This window comes from Dendropsophus ebraccatus, chromosome 9, assembly GCF_027789765.1.
Source record: "Dendropsophus ebraccatus isolate aDenEbr1 chromosome 9, aDenEbr1.pat, whole genome shotgun sequence".
Taxonomy (NCBI): domain Eukaryota; kingdom Metazoa; phylum Chordata; class Amphibia; order Anura; family Hylidae; genus Dendropsophus; species Dendropsophus ebraccatus.
Window position 1 is genome coordinate 29,261,426 of NC_091462.1, and position 17,048 is coordinate 29,278,473.

Sequence of the window (17,048 nt, forward strand, 5' to 3'; positions counted from 1 at the left end):
TACACATTGGGGGAGATTTATCAAACATGGTGTACAGTGAAACTGGCTCAGTTGCCCCAGAAACCAATCAGATTCCACCTTTCCTTTTCCGAAGAGTCTGTGAGGAATGAAAGGTGGAATCTGATTGGTTGCTAGGGGCAACTGAGCCAGTTTCACTTTACACCATGTATGATAAATCTCCCCCATAGTATACGCTCACTCCGGGATTCCATCCGGGTGCACGAGAAACTGACATGTCAGTTTTCTGTGGCCCCTATTCATTGAAGAGAACCTGTCAGAGAACCTGTCAGTTTACACAATGGATCGTACGACTTCGGCCGCACGCTCCATTGTGTGCAGTGGTGAATTCGGATGCGGGCGCAAATGGGTGCGCCCGCATCCGAATTCAGCAGAAATTAAGATCATCCGGAAGAACGGCCGGTGTTATACCATGTGTGAACATGGCCTAAGTCTGTATATAAAATATGCTGTTATTTTTATGAATACTTTAATGAAATCATCCCATTCCATTGATGAATAGCTCACTACGGATATATTGGGTGGATGCGTTCTTCGATAAAGTAGAACACAGCAATTTTGATGGCTCTGACAGACAAACCCTCAGCAGAATAACACAAATGACTCATCCATTCGGACTCACTATCTATGGAGGTAAGATGCTATAATGGATATTCATAGCCTTACAGTTCTCTGTCATTTAAAAAAAATACAATAGAGACATGTCAACAATTTTGTCCGGTTCTTAGCTTAGTTGTTAGCTAAAGACGTTCTATCTCTGCCTCTCTCCTCAAAAAAGTCTGTGAAACACAACTTCTGCAACAGGACAAGAGATCAGGATAGAAGAACTTAGCTTAAAGGGGAACTCCAGCATTTTTTTTCCAAATCAGCTGGTGTCAGAAAGTTGTATAGGTTTGTAATTTACTTCTATACTTCTCAAGTATTCCAAAGTGCTCTCTCCTGCCACCTCTGTCCATGTCAGGAACTGTCCAGAGCAGCAGCAAATACTCAAAACCTTCCCTGCTCTGGACAGTTCCTGACATGGACAGAGGTGGCAGCAGAGAGCACTGTGTCAGACTGGGAAAAAATACTACTTTTAGACCACCTACTGTAGGTCATTCAGTAGCTAATGAGTACTGGAAGGTGTGTGATTTTAAAGTAGATGTCATTTACAAATCTATATAACTTTCTTACACCAGTTGATTTATAAAGAAAAAAAATTGCCCCTTTAAAATAAGCGCTTCTATCCCAATCCCCAAGTTGGGCTTCATAGACATTTTTGAGGAGAGATCGAGAGAGAGAGAAGAGGGTATGTCCACGCTAGATATTGGCAGGCTAGTTAGCCAGCACCATAAATATGACATTATGTACTAATAACATAATAAAAATGTATCTTCTATGGCCAGCTGATATCATCCTGTGTAATAGGACCAGCGATCAGCTGACGAATGAGCAAACGCTTGTTTGTCGGCTCATGGGGCCATGGCCTGCTCATCTCCCTGTGTAATAGAGTATGTGCATCCAATAGCTGTTTAAAGCAAAAGGCTACGTGAATGATCTAGTGATCGTTGAGCTGTGTAAGCACCAATCAGCAAGATTTACACTAATTTAGTAAGCAGCTCGGACGTCTGATATGTTACTTAATTTATTCAGTAACTGTTGTTGGGGAGGGACTGACCTGAGTTCTACAGTGTCCTTATATTCTACTAGGGAGAGAGTAGATAGTATTTACTATAGATAGTATTTGGTAGAAGTTCTGGAAACTTTGAGGAACATTTATCAAACATGGTGTAAAGTGAAACTGGCTCAGTTGCCCCTAGCAACCAATCAGATTCCACCTTTCATTCCTCACAGACTATCTGGAAAATGAAAGGTGGAATCTGATTGGTTGCTAGGGGTAACTGAGCCAGTATCACTTTACACCACGTTTGATAAATCTTCCCCTTTAGCTCTACTTTAAAGGGATTTGAGTTAAAGGGAATGTGTCACCTAAATTTTCTTTTACGGATTAGAGTCTGATACTAAAACTATTTTTTTTTTACTCTAATCTGTTTCTATTTTTTGACTGTTAATTTTTTTTTATTTCACTTTTTGTACATTGTTTTGGGGGATGCCATCTTGCCTGAGCTGTTTTTAACAGCATTTAGTAACATGCTTTACAGCAAGCTTCATGGACATAGACAACAATATACAGTGCCTGTCCCCTTGAGGTGAATATAAAACATCATTGAGCGCGCTCTGTGACCTTTGAAGAGGTCATTCCACAGGGAGCTGCTGTTGTCTCCTCTGTCTACTGGTGTAACTGCAATGCTGCAATGCTGTGCAGATCACTTTGCAGCAGCCTCCTCTTATCACCACAGACACAACAGGAATTGTCAGCTAAGTTTTAGCCCCAGTGATGAGAATGAAAACTGCAAAACATGAGGATTATTTTATAATATAGATAGAAAAATGGAAAAATCACAAAAAAATCTTTAAAGAAAAAAGTGTTTAACCCAAAGATATTCTGATGACACATTTCCTTCAAAAAAAAGCAAACCACTTCCTGTTACGGGCCCCCTGTACTCTACATATCCCTGCTGTTACTTGCTTGTTACATGCTTAGGATATTAATATAGGCAATGTAGTCACTTGTATTGATCTTTTTTCTACTACCTTAGATTCATTTTGTGGTGTATATATATATATATATATATATATATATATATATATATATATATATATATTTATAATTTGCATATAATTGTTATTTCTCCTGCAGCCTATGCATACATAACTGACTGGAGGTTACAGGCTATCGTCCGAATCCGGAAATATGATGGAGGAGACATGACGATCATACGCAGAGGAATTCATAACATTGCACATGTGAAATCTTTTGATGCCGGCATTCAGATAGGTACATCAATTACGTCATCTGTACAGAACTTGTGTATATATATATATATATATATATATATATATATATATATATATATATAGCTAATATGGACGTCATAATTTTGATATTCCAGGATCAAATCAGTGCAACCGGCCAACCAATCCTAATGGAGATTGCAGTCACTTTTGCTTCCCAGTCCCCAATTACCAAAGGATTTGTGGCTGCCCGTATGGGATGAGGCTCCGTCCAGATCAGGCCACTTGTGTGGAAGATCCCTCTAATGAACCCCCAACTTTGCAATGCGGCCTTTATTCATTCGCCTGTGCCAATGGCAAGTGTGTACCGGGTTATTACCGCTGTGATGGTGTCGATGACTGTCACGACAACAGTGATGAACAGGGTTGCGGATCCCCAAGTGAGTATTCCTGTTTCTATTAAACTGAAGGTCTACTGTTAGTGGACTTTGTTCATTTGGCCAACAATATAATCACATACGTAGATGCTGTTTCATATTCCTATAGCACAGACCCCATTCTATACATCTGTTTTGCATGAATTGTTAAGAACCCTATTCAGGTGTTGGATACTTCTGCCATATGTGACTATAACCTTTATGATGTTTATACCCCCCATCACCAGATAGGGTATGGACAGTATATTTGGTAATGCTACATATATAATTATAGTACCTTACGTATCTGTGGAACATCACGAAATTGACCTCATTAGTACTGTTGGGCGGACTTGTTGAAGTGTTCAGGATCGGCAATGTTCTTCGAACCCGGACACTCAGCATTTGATTGACTGGAGGCGTTGGATGCCGTGCAAGGGAGTCTTGGAAAACATGGATACAGCCATAGACCAAAGGCTGCATCCATGTTTTCATGGCAGCACTAGAGCGGCTTCAACTTCTCCAGCCACCGGTGATCATATGCCAAGTGTTCGGGCTCGGAGAACATTGCCGATCCTGAACAGTTGAGCCAGTTTGCTCAACACTACTTATTACCATCATGCTAGTTGTGGCTGATCACAGTCCTTTCTTTCATTATACTTTGTCAATCTGCATCATTTGTACTTGTGATATTGTTGATCACTTACTTATACTTTCTTACAGACACTACGTGTTCCTCCAGAGCATTTACATGCCGCAATGGGCAATGCCTCCCCCAGAATTGGCGCTGTGATAAACACAATGACTGTCTTGATGGGAGCGATGAACAAAACTGCCCAACTCAAGGTCCCCGGTCCTGTCCTGCTACCTCATTCACCTGTAATAACAACCATTGTATCCCTAGGATATGGCTCTGTGATACAGACAATGACTGTGGAGATGGATCCGATGAACGGAACTGCAGTAAGTAATTTGCAGCTATTTGTCCGATGGTTTTGTAATATATATGGGAGTCTTAATTCCTATAGGTGAGTATGGTACTGTATGTCTCAGTCTTAAGGGTATGTTCACACTGAGTAATTCAGGTCCGCAGTGGAATCCCGCCTGTCATAGCCCATCTATGGGAGAGTGCGCACTCCTCCGCTGACGCCTCTCTCCGCTCAAAGAAGTGACATGTCACTTCTTTGAGCTTTCCGCCGCATAATTCTGCCTGAATTACTCAGTGTGAACATACCCTTACAGAGAATGGAGGGAGTTGTACTTTCACAACAACTAATACTCTGCACCAATATATTGATATTAGATTCCTATGATATTTAATACATCTTCTTTTCCTTTATCCCTGTCTGCAGATTTCACGAATACCTGTGAGCCGGGCCAATTTCAATGTCCAGACCATCGCTGCATCGACCCGTATTATGTGTGTGATGGTGACAGAGATTGTGTAGATGGTTCTGATGAAAAAGACTGCAGTAAGTGCCATCCATACTCAATGCTATGTGCTGAGCATAATGTATAGTTTACTTATGGTCAATGTTTTGCTCTTGCCTAGTCTTCAACTGTACAGCCTCCCAGTTTGCATGTGCAACTGGTAACCAGTGCATCAACCTCTACTACCAGTGCGATGGCGTGTTTGACTGCAATGACCATTCTGATGAAAGGAATTGTCGTAAGTAAATACCAGTTTGTGTCATTTCCCCAGCTGGAAATTGCAATAAAAATAGCCTTCAAGATGGATGGACCCCAGGGTGCATCATGCATGAAGAAACATACTTTTTAATAACTTTTTGAAGGGGCTACCATTTACTGTTTTGCCTCAAGAACCTTAAGGCCTTATTCACACGTGCTCACAGCACTACAGACCTGTTCATTTAAATGGCTCTGGTCATATGTTTCTTACATGTTATGGAGCTGTGATCCGTTCTGGAAAAAAATTAGCGAGTCCTACTACATACCCACAATTGTAGCAGGGATCACTATTCTCTATTGAATAGGTCTGTGCATTGTAGCCATCCTACAAATTCAACTCCGTTGGCCGTCCATAGCTACAGTATGGGCTACGGATAACCTACGGAACATATGAATGTGTTCTAAGACCGGGTTCACACATCGTAAGACACTGGCCATGCTGTGATATGGCCGGGTCACAGAATGGTCGGTGTCAGTGAAGATCATCGCGGCCGGTACTGAAGTGCAACGTAAGTTTTGTATTAATCACGGCCGTTGTTGCAAATCGGCAACAACGGCCATGATTAATACAAAACTTACGTTGGATGAACATAGCCCCAAGCTGTATAGTTATCCCTCATCCCAGGATAGGGCATAACAAGCTGATCAATGGGGGGTCTAACTGCTAGGACTCCTATCGATTGTGTGTGCAGCCAGTGCTCCATTCTCTATGGCGTCTACACAATGTTTGGAGGTACCATAAAGAATAAACAGAGTTTGGCCATGCACATGTGGTGTGCCCTGTTCTTCCCAGGGACAGTTTGGTGGCAGGGATGACACGGATATACCCACCCATCATTACTGCAGCCATGTAATCAAAGTGGTTAAGTGGTTAAGACAGAACTCCGGCGTCTATGACGCAAACAGTGGAATCGGCAATGATATAGGTATACCGGCATAGGCATGCTTTCAAATAAGTCATAAAGCTCTTTATAGGTTACATGCACCATTGTGCAGTCTTCTCAAAGTAGATGGACAATATCCATAGTATATGTAGGTGAATTGGAAACATAGTACAAAAACTCTGGTCAAGAGTGGTCTTTTCAAGTAGCTTTGGGAAAGATTTGTGGGTTTATGTGACGTTACAGTATGACCATACATGCCCCATATCTATAGTTTTAGTAACTCATCTGCTCTAACGTTACTGTCGCAAGTTGACCAGCTTGTCTTCTATGGAACCTCCATTGGCCTAATATGTACAATTGTATGCAATTGACTTCTACAAATTCCCTTGTATCATTTCAGCAACACGGCCGGCGGGGATGTGCCACCATAATGAATTCCAGTGCCAGTCAGATGGGACTTGCATCCCCTCTGACTGGGAATGTGATGGGCATCCAGACTGCGTTGATGGTTCTGATGAACACCACAGATGTCCGGTTAGAACGTGCCCTCCCTCCCACTTCCAATGTGCTAATGGAAACTGCGTCTATCGTTCCTGGGTCTGTGATGGGGACAACGACTGTCGAGACATGAGCGATGAAAGAGACTGTCCAACTCCCCCATTCAGCTGCCCCAGCTGGCAGTGGCAGTGTCCAGGCCTGAGTGTATGTGTGAACATCAGCAAAGTATGTGATAACACGCCAGACTGTCCCAATGGGGCAGACGAGTCCCCTCTCTGCAGTAAGTGTGCACCCAACATCTTCCTTGTTCCCCGTTTCTACGTTCTCTTGTTTTTCTAAAGGCCCTATGTAATATTCCACCAGAATCTTCAATCACTGAGAAAATATTTCACCGGGTTGATTATAATGTATCTAACAAGATGATATTGCTGTCTGCATCTAATACCGGATCTGTAACCATGCTTGGATTACTATCCACCGCTAGCTGGGCAAAGTGTGGTCCTCTAAGGCCTATTTTCGCAATTTCTTCTGAATATTATAATAATTATCTTCTTAATCAGCAACGAGAATTAATCAGATGTTAATTAATCAGATGTGCATGATTCACCTGTGATTTTTAACTGTTTTTCTCGCTTTTTCTCTCTCTTTCTTTCTTTCTTTCTTTCTTTGAAATCGCAATTTTCAGATGAACCGCAACCAGGTACTGTAAATTTCTACAAATTATTTCTTTGTGATTTATGTGTTTCGTAATGTCCTTTGTATAGGTTTATAGATCAATGTAGGTTACTATGACTTCACTTAAAGGGGTTATCCAGTGCTACAAAAACATGGCCACTTTCTTTCAGAGACAACATGACTCTTGTCTCCGGTTCAGGTGCGGTTTGCAATTAAGCTCCATTCACTTCAATGGAACTGAGCAGGAAAACCCAGCCCAAGCTGGAGACAAGAGTGGGGCTGTCTCTGGAGGAAGGTGGCCATGTTTTTGTAGCGCTGGATAGCACCTTTAACTATGGGAATGCCAAAAATGACTATGTGTTGTACTCGGCTATCTCTACCAATCTCATAGAGAGTGAATGGAGTAACATTGTCCTGCAGGTTTATTCACATTATGGCAATGTGTTGGGTTCCACCAGTTGTACTGGTATCGGCCTGAGTTAAAGGGCCTTCAGGCTGATGATTTTCTACAAATTAGGGCTCATTCACACCTGTCAATTCTTTGGGTGGAGAGGGGAGGTACACGAGACATCCCATTGAAATAATGGGACAGGCGGAATTTCAGGTTCCGCTTAAAATTCCACCACTCAGTGTGAACAGGCCCTTATACTGTTCCATTGTTTAATAGACCAACTACTATCAAGTGGATATTCCTGACATCAGGCTTTTCTTTGGTGAGCAGAAAAGTGATCATGATACACTTTTAGGCTATGTTCACACGTCATAAAAGACCGACCGTTACGTGACCTGGTCCCTGAAAAGATCATCCCGGGCGGTACTGCAGTACCGGCCAGATGATCTTTATGGCCGTAGAGTTCTGATGCGGGCGCATCCGTGCACGCCCGCATCAGAACTCCACACAGCACACTATGAAGCGAGCGGCCGGAGCTGCTCGCTCCACAGAGTGCACTGACATTGTTTTCTACGGCCGCTATTCACTGAATAGCGGCCGCAGAAAACTGACATGTCAGTTGTTTGCAGCGCTGTTAGGGATCCCGGACGGATCGTATACTATGTGTATACGCTCCGTCCGGGATCCCATAAACACCAATGCAACGTATATTCTCGTAATAATCATATACGTAGATATACGTTGTGTTAACATAGCCTTATACTCATTAAGCAACGTGGCTGTTGTTTTTGCCATTCAGGGAACACAGAAAGGAAGCCCAATGCATGAACATAACTGGAGTATTGCACATGGCCTCTAACATCAATAACAATTTTTCCCATATTAAAATGGGTGTGGGAGGTCCTACACACTGTTTGACAGCCTTTATCTTTAAAGTGTCACTGTCATGATTTTTTTTTTTTGCAGAAATCAATAGTCCAGGCGATTTTAAGAAACTTTGTAATTAGGTTTATTAGGCAAAAAATGCATTTTTATCATGAAAAAGCAGTTTGAAGCTCTCCCCCCTGTCTTCATTGTTCTCCTATGGAGAGAGCTAAAGAAAAGACCAAAACAGGACAACAAAGAGTTAATCTACAAATCCCTCACCCTGTATCTCCTCTGACCATCAGCACTGACCTCCCTGACCTCTAATTACAGCTGTCACCCAGCTCTGTGCCTGTAATCCTCTGTTATCTGCTTTCTGCTGCCGGCTAACTCCCTCCTTCCTCCCCCCCCCTCCCCTCTCCCTAGAACAGACAGGGTACGACTCCTGCAACAAGTCACAATTTTCAGATTTTTTGCAGTGGATGGAAAAGAGGAAGGAGGGGGGGACCTGGGAAAAGGCTTTTTACATGCAGATAATGGCAGATTTGGCTAATAAACCCAATTACAAAGTTTTTTTTAAAATCGCCTGGACTATTGATTTCTGAAAAAAAACCAAAAAAAAAACCACAGTGACTCTTTAAGATGCATAAGGCTATGGCTCTCAATCACTAACCAAGACAACCCACCGGACTCCTAAGCCCAAAATGATCAGGGAAATTATACTGAATTTTTTTCTCCCAAAACAATATATCAATCTCTTCCTGTTCCATAAGCTGCCTTGTACAGATCAGACTGCATGTTCAGTGTGTCAAGATCCCTTTAAGACCAACATGTGAGACGTGAGTTTTGATAAACTCCCCTTTTAATTTCTACATCTACAGTGTAGATCTATGTGTCTCCATAGTAACAGACTGCAAACAACTGCTATGTAGTCTGCTTGTGCAGTCTCATATTTATTTGTTTCCTTCTTGTTTACTTTAAATTGGCGAAGGTGGCAAGAAGATGCAAACAGATGTAAGAGAGTACGACTGTATTATTGTGTATTATTGTTTAAAAATCTATTTATTGTGTATGTTTGTCTAATGGTTTTATACTCGTGTTTTCTATGAACAGATCAGGAGAGCTGCACTGACAGCAATGGCGGCTGCACTCATGGATGTATTCAAGGACCTTTTGGAGCCCAGTGCACCTGCCCGGTTGGATACCAGCTACTGAATGACTCTAAAACTTGTGACGACATCAATGAATGCCTTATTCCTGGGATTTGCAGCCAAGCCTGTAATAATGAGAGAGGCTCCTTCAGATGTGACTGTGATGAAGGCTACATTTTAGAACCCAATGGAAGAACGTGTAAAGCCTCCGGTACGTTTTATGTTAAGCTCATGGTTTTGCGGGTGATGCTTTTGCGGTATTGTGTTTATATTGTATTGTATTCGTCTTTCAGAGTTTGGAAATCTGCTGCTCCTGGTGGCCAGTCGGAGCCAGATAGTCGCAGACAATATCACCACACAAGCTCACAACATCTACTCGCTGATAAGAGACGGGCGCAATATAGTGGCTGTGGATTTTGACTCTGTCACAGGTCGAATCTACTGGTCGGACACGACTCTGGATAAAATATGGAGCGCCTATATCAATGGGACAGATAGGAAAGTTGTAAGTTTTATGTTTTGTAGGAAACTTCTATTGAGAAAACCTTGCAGATGTATCTATAGGTGATTTACATGGCTATTTTCCATCCACATTGCTTACCGTAAAGGTTTGCAATGTAAGATTTTAGGCCTTGTGAACTAATTTTTTGATTTTTTTCCCCAATACTCTTTAGGATCCAATACAATGTGCTGTGCAACCTGTGTTCAATTGCTTAGTTATATTGCTAAAGACCCCAATATGCTTTATCCTAAAGTTGGCTGATCCTTCCAGTAGCTGCAATTTCGCTCAAAAGTACAAGGTGTATGGGGGTGTTCTGCCTCTCCATTAACAGATAATGTTAATAGAGATAGGGGTTGGGTGGGATGCATTTTTACTGCCCAACCCCTTTGTTCTTGGATGTACAAACCGATGCCATAAAAATCTGGCTAAGCCCTTCCCATATAGAACACATAACTGTTCAGTTGTATGTGTATGGGGAGAAAATGAGAGATTCGTTGTATTCTTCAAGGGATACATCATAAATATCTGATGGCTGAAGTTCTATTACTAAAGGAAATAATATGTGATAGTTTACCAGTTTACATCACTGCTTTTATTACATATGCTTTAGATACTGAATAATTCTTGGATTATTTATTACTTTAAAGGGGTTATCCAGCGCTACAAAAACATGGCCACTTTCTTCCAGAGACAGCACCTCTCTTGTCTCCGGTTCAGGTGTGGTTTGCAATTAAGCTCCATTCACTTCAATGTAACTGAATTGCAAAACCTGCACCCAAACTGGAGACAAGAGCGGTGCTGTCTCTGGAGGAAAGTGGCAATGTTTTTGTAGCACTGGATAACCCCTTTTACTCTCTGTGTTTGCTTAATTTTGCTCATTTTCAGTCATATTAGGTGTTGCGTCTTTGAGTGAATGATTCAGATTATACCTGAAAATGTGTAATGACCCTGCTGCTATTATTACAGATTTTTGACAGTGGTATTGCCGTGACGGAAAGCATCGCCGTAGACTGGGTGGGGAGAAACCTTTACTGGACTGACTATACTTTGGAGACCATTGAAGCCTCTAGACTTGATGGGACACACAGGACTGTCCTCCTCAGTGAGAATATTACAAATCCTCGAGGACTCGTGTTGGATCCTAGAACAGAGTAAGATTTCTTTATTTCTCAGACCTAGAGAAAAGAGAGCTGCTGCATCTCACACCAATGGTTTACATTCTTCTTGGGTATATTTAAAAACCAATGCCAGAATGTTGGTATATAATTTGATCAAACCATATTGCCTCATGTACCGCGTGCAGGTCTTCTGGCACAGTGTTGTTTTAGAGTAGGGACACGTGTGTGCAAGAAGACCTGCACGTGGTACATGAGGCAATATGGTTTGATCAAATTATATACCAACATTCTGGCGTTGGTTTTTAAATATAGCCGAGAAGCACTAATGTAAACCATGGGGTGTGAGGTGCAGCCACTCCTCTTTCTCTAGGTCTGTTTCTTTTATTCCTTTTACACAGCCATCTTTGTCCAGGCGGCTCCATTATAAGTCTATGGGGCTTCTTGGAAGAAGATAATTGACATTAGGGAAGTGCTGTGTTCATTCTGCTGATCGTGGGGGTCTCAGGTATTAAAGCCAATGTGCAGAATACATGCTGCAAATTAATGGCATAAATTCAACAAATGTGTAGGATTCCTGCCATAGATTCCGCAAAAAGGATTACATACAATCTTGTAGCAGTGTACATTTAATATATATGCATAAAACTCTTGGCATGTAGGTTGAATACATTTATAGGCCCCTATTTAACAACAAAGGTCAAAGGATTGTCCTTTGTTGTAGATGTTTAACATGGAAGTGATGAACAGAGTCATCTCTCGGAGATTTAAAGGGTGTACTCCAGAAAAAAAAAGGTTCTTATATCAACTGGTGCTATAATGTCAAACAGATTTTTAAATAACTTTTATTAAAAAAATCTTAACCCTTTCAGTACATATCAGCCACTGTATGTCCTGCAGGAAGTGGTGTACTCTCATCCTTCCCTCCAGAGAACCCTTGTTATTAAAATCCTTGTGAAATATACAGTCCCCCCTGCATGTACTGTGATTCCACCCTATACTGTAAATATAATATATTGTTAGCCTTATTATTGTTTGCTGATAATTTAGAACTACTTTATCCTTGATATTTTCATTTTCTGACAATTTAACTTTTTCTTTTATCCCCAAATAACTAAGAAATACATAGTTTATCAATTAAAGGACAAATAGCTTTGCCGTCATAATATGCACAATATAAGCAATGAAACTGCCCACGATTTATGGAATGTAACAAGCTTCATGAAGACTTTAAAGTAAAGGAAGGAATATTCATTATATTTATTTATTCAGGATTTTTTTTTACAAACATTTAAATCATTTTTTTTTCTTCAGTGCCCGGCTAATGTTTTGGACAGACTGGGGAAAAAATCCAAGGATAGAAAGAGCCAGTATGGATGGAACCTTAAGAACAGTTATCGTTTCTGAGAAGATCTATTGGCCCAATGGACTAACTATTGATTACCCCACTAAGCGCCTCTACTTTGCGGATGCCTACCTTGACTACATTGACTACTGTGATTACAATGGAAATAACAGGCGGCAGGCTTTGGCTAGTGATCTGGTGAGTGTTGCTGTTCCTCAATTCTTTCAACTGTGGCAATGTATATGACATTCTACTATATATATATATATATATATATATATATATATATATATATATATATATTGCTTAAGCCAATATCTGTCTTTGTCTAGGTGCTACAACATCCACATGCCATTGCCATATTTGAAGACTACATTTATTGGAGTGACCGATACACCAATCGGGTCATACGAGCCAATAAGTGGCATGGCGGCAACCAGACTGTCATGATTTATAATATACAGCAACCAATGGGGATCTCAGCAGTTCATCCTGTTAAACAGCCTGGAGGTAAAAATTCTAGAGTACATGTTTTCCCCAATTCTTTTTGTAACTTTATTACTCTGTAAAATTCAAGTTGGTATCAATATGGTTTTGAGATTATATATATATAATATATATTTTTTTTTACTGGTACTATGACCTTATTCCATGTGTAACACCAGTCTGCTCCCAGTTTGTGTTCAGGTTGTGCCCATTTGTTTTCTTATTAGAATCACTTGTACATTTGTATCTATTGAACTCAAAGCTATTCTATTATAATTTAGGTGATTATTGTATTATGATCTATTTCCGCAGGGCAAAACCCATGTTCTTCCAACCCATGCAGCCATCTTTGTTTGCTGTCCTCAAGTTCTTCAAAATTTTATACCTGTGCCTGTCCTTCTGGATGGTCCCTAATGGATGATTTGGTCAACTGCCAGAGAGGTAATGTATGGCATGTACTCAATGTATTTTACTAATTTATGTAGAACTGGTGTATTCTGGGACACTGTTATTGTCATCAGACCCTATACATATTGGGGCTCAGTCTAAAGTCCAAACTAAACCTGTAGTTGGTGCGTTGGGTGAAACCCACACAATTGCTTTTGCTTAGTTTTGAACCCAGGCCCTTGCTCTGTTTCATGTTGTGTTTGTGCTGTGTGGGTTACAATCATCTGTTCACTTGTAGTCTTAGAATCCTAGAGTCCATCTTTGCCCGTTTTTGTGTTGGAGTCACACTATGGCTCTTGGGTACAGTATGGCTCTAATTACCTCTATGGGTGCAGTCATGTGATTTTATAATATGTTAAGGTGTTTCAGAGTCTTAATACAGTCCTATGTAGGTAGAACATTGGATCAAATGGTAGTCGAGGACCGGTGATAGGTGAATCACTGTGGGAACGTTTTTGTTTAAATCTTATAGATTTAATCATTAGGACCATTTGCACATATTAGCCCCTTCAAGACCGAGCCTATTTGCACCTAAAAGACCAGGCTCATTTTTCAAAATCTGACCTGTCTCACTTTATGCACTTATAGCTCAGTGATGCTTTAACGTATGCTAGCGATTCTGAGATTGTTTTTTCGTCACATATGGCACTTTATATTAGTGGCAAAATTTGGTCACTACTTTGTGTGTTTTTTGTGAAAAACATCAAAATATCATGAAAAATTTAAAAAATTAGCATTTTATGAACTTTGAAATTCTCTGCTTCTAAAAAAAGAAAGTTGTATTAAATAAATTAGTAACTAAGTCACATTACCAATATGTCCTCTTTATTCTGGCTTCATTTCATAAACATATTTTACTTTTTTAGGGTGTTACGGGGGTTAGAAATGTATCAGCAAATTACCACATTTTCGTGAAAGTTTCCAAAACTGATTTTTTTTTAGGGACCAGTTCTTATTTTAAGTTGATTTAGGAGGTTTGTATACTGGAAACCCCCATAAGTGACCCCATTTTGGAAACTAGACACCTTAAAGAATTAATCTAGGGGTATAATGAGCATTTTAACCCTACAGGGGCTGGAGGAAAGTATTCACCATTAGGCTGTAAAAAAATGAAAAATTAAAATTTTCCAATAATATATACATTTAGATTAAAGTTTCTCATTTTCAAAAGGAACATGAGAGAAAAAGCACCCCAAAATTTGTAACACATGTTCTCTTGAGTACTACGGTACCCCATATGTGGGCGTAAACCACTGTATGGGCACACAGCGGGGCTCAGAAGGGAAGGAGCGCCAATTAGCTTTTCCATTGCAGATTTTGCTGAAGAAGTTTCCGAGCGCCAGGTGCATTTGCAGTGCCCCTGTAGTGTCAGCAGAGAGAAAAAACCCCATAAGTCACCCCATTTTGGAAAGTACACCCCTCAAAGAATTCATATTGGGGTAGGATGACCATTTTGACCCCACAGGTGTTAGAGGAAAGTATTCAAAATTAGACAGTAAAAATGAAAAACTCAAATTTTTTCCAATAATATGTTCCTTTAGTTTGAAATTTTTCAATTTCACGAGGAACAAGAGAAAAAAAGTACCCCAAAATTTGTAACGCAGGTTCTCATGAGTACAACGGTACCTCATATGTGAGCATAAACCACTGCATGGGCACACAGCGGGGCTCAGAAGGGAAGGAGCGCCAATTAGCTTTTTCAATGCAGATTTTGCTGAAGAAGTTTCTGAGCGCCAGGTGTGTTTGCAGAGCCCCTGTAGTGCCAGCGGAGTAAAATCTCGCCATAAGTCACCCCATTTTGGAAAGTGCACCCCTCAAAGAATTCATTTTGGGGTGTGGTGAGCATTTTGACCCCACAGGTATTAGAGGAAAGTATTCAAAAGTAGACAGTAAAAATGAAAAACTCAAATTTTCCCAATAATATGTTCGTTTAGTTTGAAATTTCTCAATTTCACGAGGAATAAGAGAAAAAAAGTACCCCAAAATTTGTAACGCAGGTTCTCCTGAGTAAAAAGGTACCTCATATGTCGGTATAAACCACTGTATGGGCACACAGCGGGGCTCAGAAGGGAAGGAGTGCCAATTAGCTTTTTCAATGCAGATTTTGCTGAAGAAGTTTCTGAGCGCCAGGTGGGTTTGCAGAGCCCCTGTAGTGCCAGCGGAGTAAAATCTCGCCATAAGTCACCCCATTTTGGAAAGTGCACCCCTCAAAGAATTCATCTTGGTGTGTGGTGAGCATTTTGACCCCACAGGTATTAGAGGAAAGTATTCAAAAGTAGACAGTAAAAATGAAAAACTCGAATTTTTCCAATAATATGTTCCTTTAGTTGGAAATTTCTCAATTTCACGAGGAACAGGAGAGAAAATTCACCCCAAAATCTGTAACGCAGGTTCTCCTGAGTAGAACGGTACCCCATATGTGGGCATAAACCACTGTATGGGCACACAGCCGGGCTCAGAAGGGAAGGAGCGCCAATTAGCATTTTCTCTGCAGATTTTTCTGAACAAATTTCTGAGCACCAGGTGCATTTGCAGCGCCCCTGTAGTGTCTACAGAATAGAATCCCCCCAAAAATCACCCCATTTCGGAAAGTACACCCCTCAAAGAATTCATATTGGGGTAGGATGAGCATTTTGGCCCCACAGGTATTAGAGGAAAGTATTCAAAATTGGCCAGTAAAAATGAAAAACTTGAATTTTTCCAATAATATGTTGGTTTAGTTTGAAATTTCTAAATTTCACAAGGAACAGGAGAAAAAATGTACCCCAAAATCTGTAACGCAGGTTCTCCTGAGTACAACGGTACCCCATATGTGGGCATAAACCACTGTATGGGCACACAGCAGGGCTCAGAAGGGAAGGAGCGCCAATTTGCTGGAGCAAAACCGCAGCTAGTAACAGTTATTAGAATAGCGCAGTTACTAAAATACAATAAAAAAAATTAGATTACAGGTAATGTGGGGTGGTTACGGGTAATCTGGGGTGGTTCCGGGTAATCTAGAGGTGGTTTCGGGCAGTCTGAGGTGGTTACGGGCAGTCTGGGGTGGTTACGGGCAGTCTGGGGTGGTTACGGGCAGTCTGGGGTGGTAATGGGCAGTCTGGGGTGGTTACGGGCAGTCTGGGGTGGTTACGGGTAATCTGGGGTGGTTATGGATAATCTGGGGTGGATACGGTCAACATGGGGTGGTCACAGGCAACCTGCTGTGGTTACGGCAACCTGGGGTGGTTACAGGCAACCTGGTGTGGTTAGAGGCAACCTGGGGTGGTTAGAGGCAACCTGGGGTGGTTAGAGGCAACCTGGGGTGGTTATGGGCAACGTGGGGTGAATACGGACAACCTGCTGTGGTTACAGACAATCTGGTATGGTTACAGGCAACCTGCTGTGGTTACGGACAATCTGGGGTGGTTGCGGACAATCTGGGGTGGTTACAGGCAACCTGCTGTGGTTACAGGCAACCTGCTGTGGTTACGGATAAACTGAAGTGCTAATAGGTAATCTGAGGTGGGTACCTGTAATCTGGCGTGGTTACGGGCAATCAGGAGGGGGTCACTGGCAATTTGGGGTGGTTAGAGGCAAGGTGCAGTGTTCAGAGGCAAGGTGCGGTGGTCAGATGCAAGGTGCGGTGGTCATAGGCGATGTGCGGTGGTCATAGGCGACGTGCGGTGGTCAGAGGCAAGGTGCGGTGGTCATAGGCGACGTGCGGTGGTCATAGGCGACGTGCGGTGGTCAGAG

At 41.5% G+C, this 17,048-nt stretch overlaps 1 protein-coding gene across 1 annotated transcript in view; it reads left to right on the top strand.

Moving 5' to 3' along the window:
- The window catches only part of LRP2 (LDL receptor related protein 2), a 163,359-nt gene that overhangs the window by 62,037 nt on the left and 84,274 nt on the right, over positions 1-17,048 (top strand). The window contains exons 19-32 of the mRNA XM_069984855.1: positions 521-651; positions 2,759-2,896; positions 3,012-3,293; positions 3,993-4,232; positions 4,622-4,741; positions 4,822-4,938; positions 6,243-6,620; positions 7,026-7,040; positions 9,384-9,632; positions 9,715-9,926; positions 10,890-11,074; positions 12,353-12,581; positions 12,716-12,893; positions 13,182-13,310. Coding sequence (XP_069840956.1) covers positions 521-651; positions 2,759-2,896; positions 3,012-3,293; positions 3,993-4,232; positions 4,622-4,741; positions 4,822-4,938; positions 6,243-6,620; positions 7,026-7,040; positions 9,384-9,632; positions 9,715-9,926; positions 10,890-11,074; positions 12,353-12,581; positions 12,716-12,893; positions 13,182-13,310 — 2,603 coding nt within the window. The remainder of the gene's footprint in view (positions 1-520; positions 652-2,758; positions 2,897-3,011; positions 3,294-3,992; positions 4,233-4,621; positions 4,742-4,821; positions 4,939-6,242; positions 6,621-7,025; positions 7,041-9,383; positions 9,633-9,714; positions 9,927-10,889; positions 11,075-12,352; positions 12,582-12,715; positions 12,894-13,181; positions 13,311-17,048) is intronic.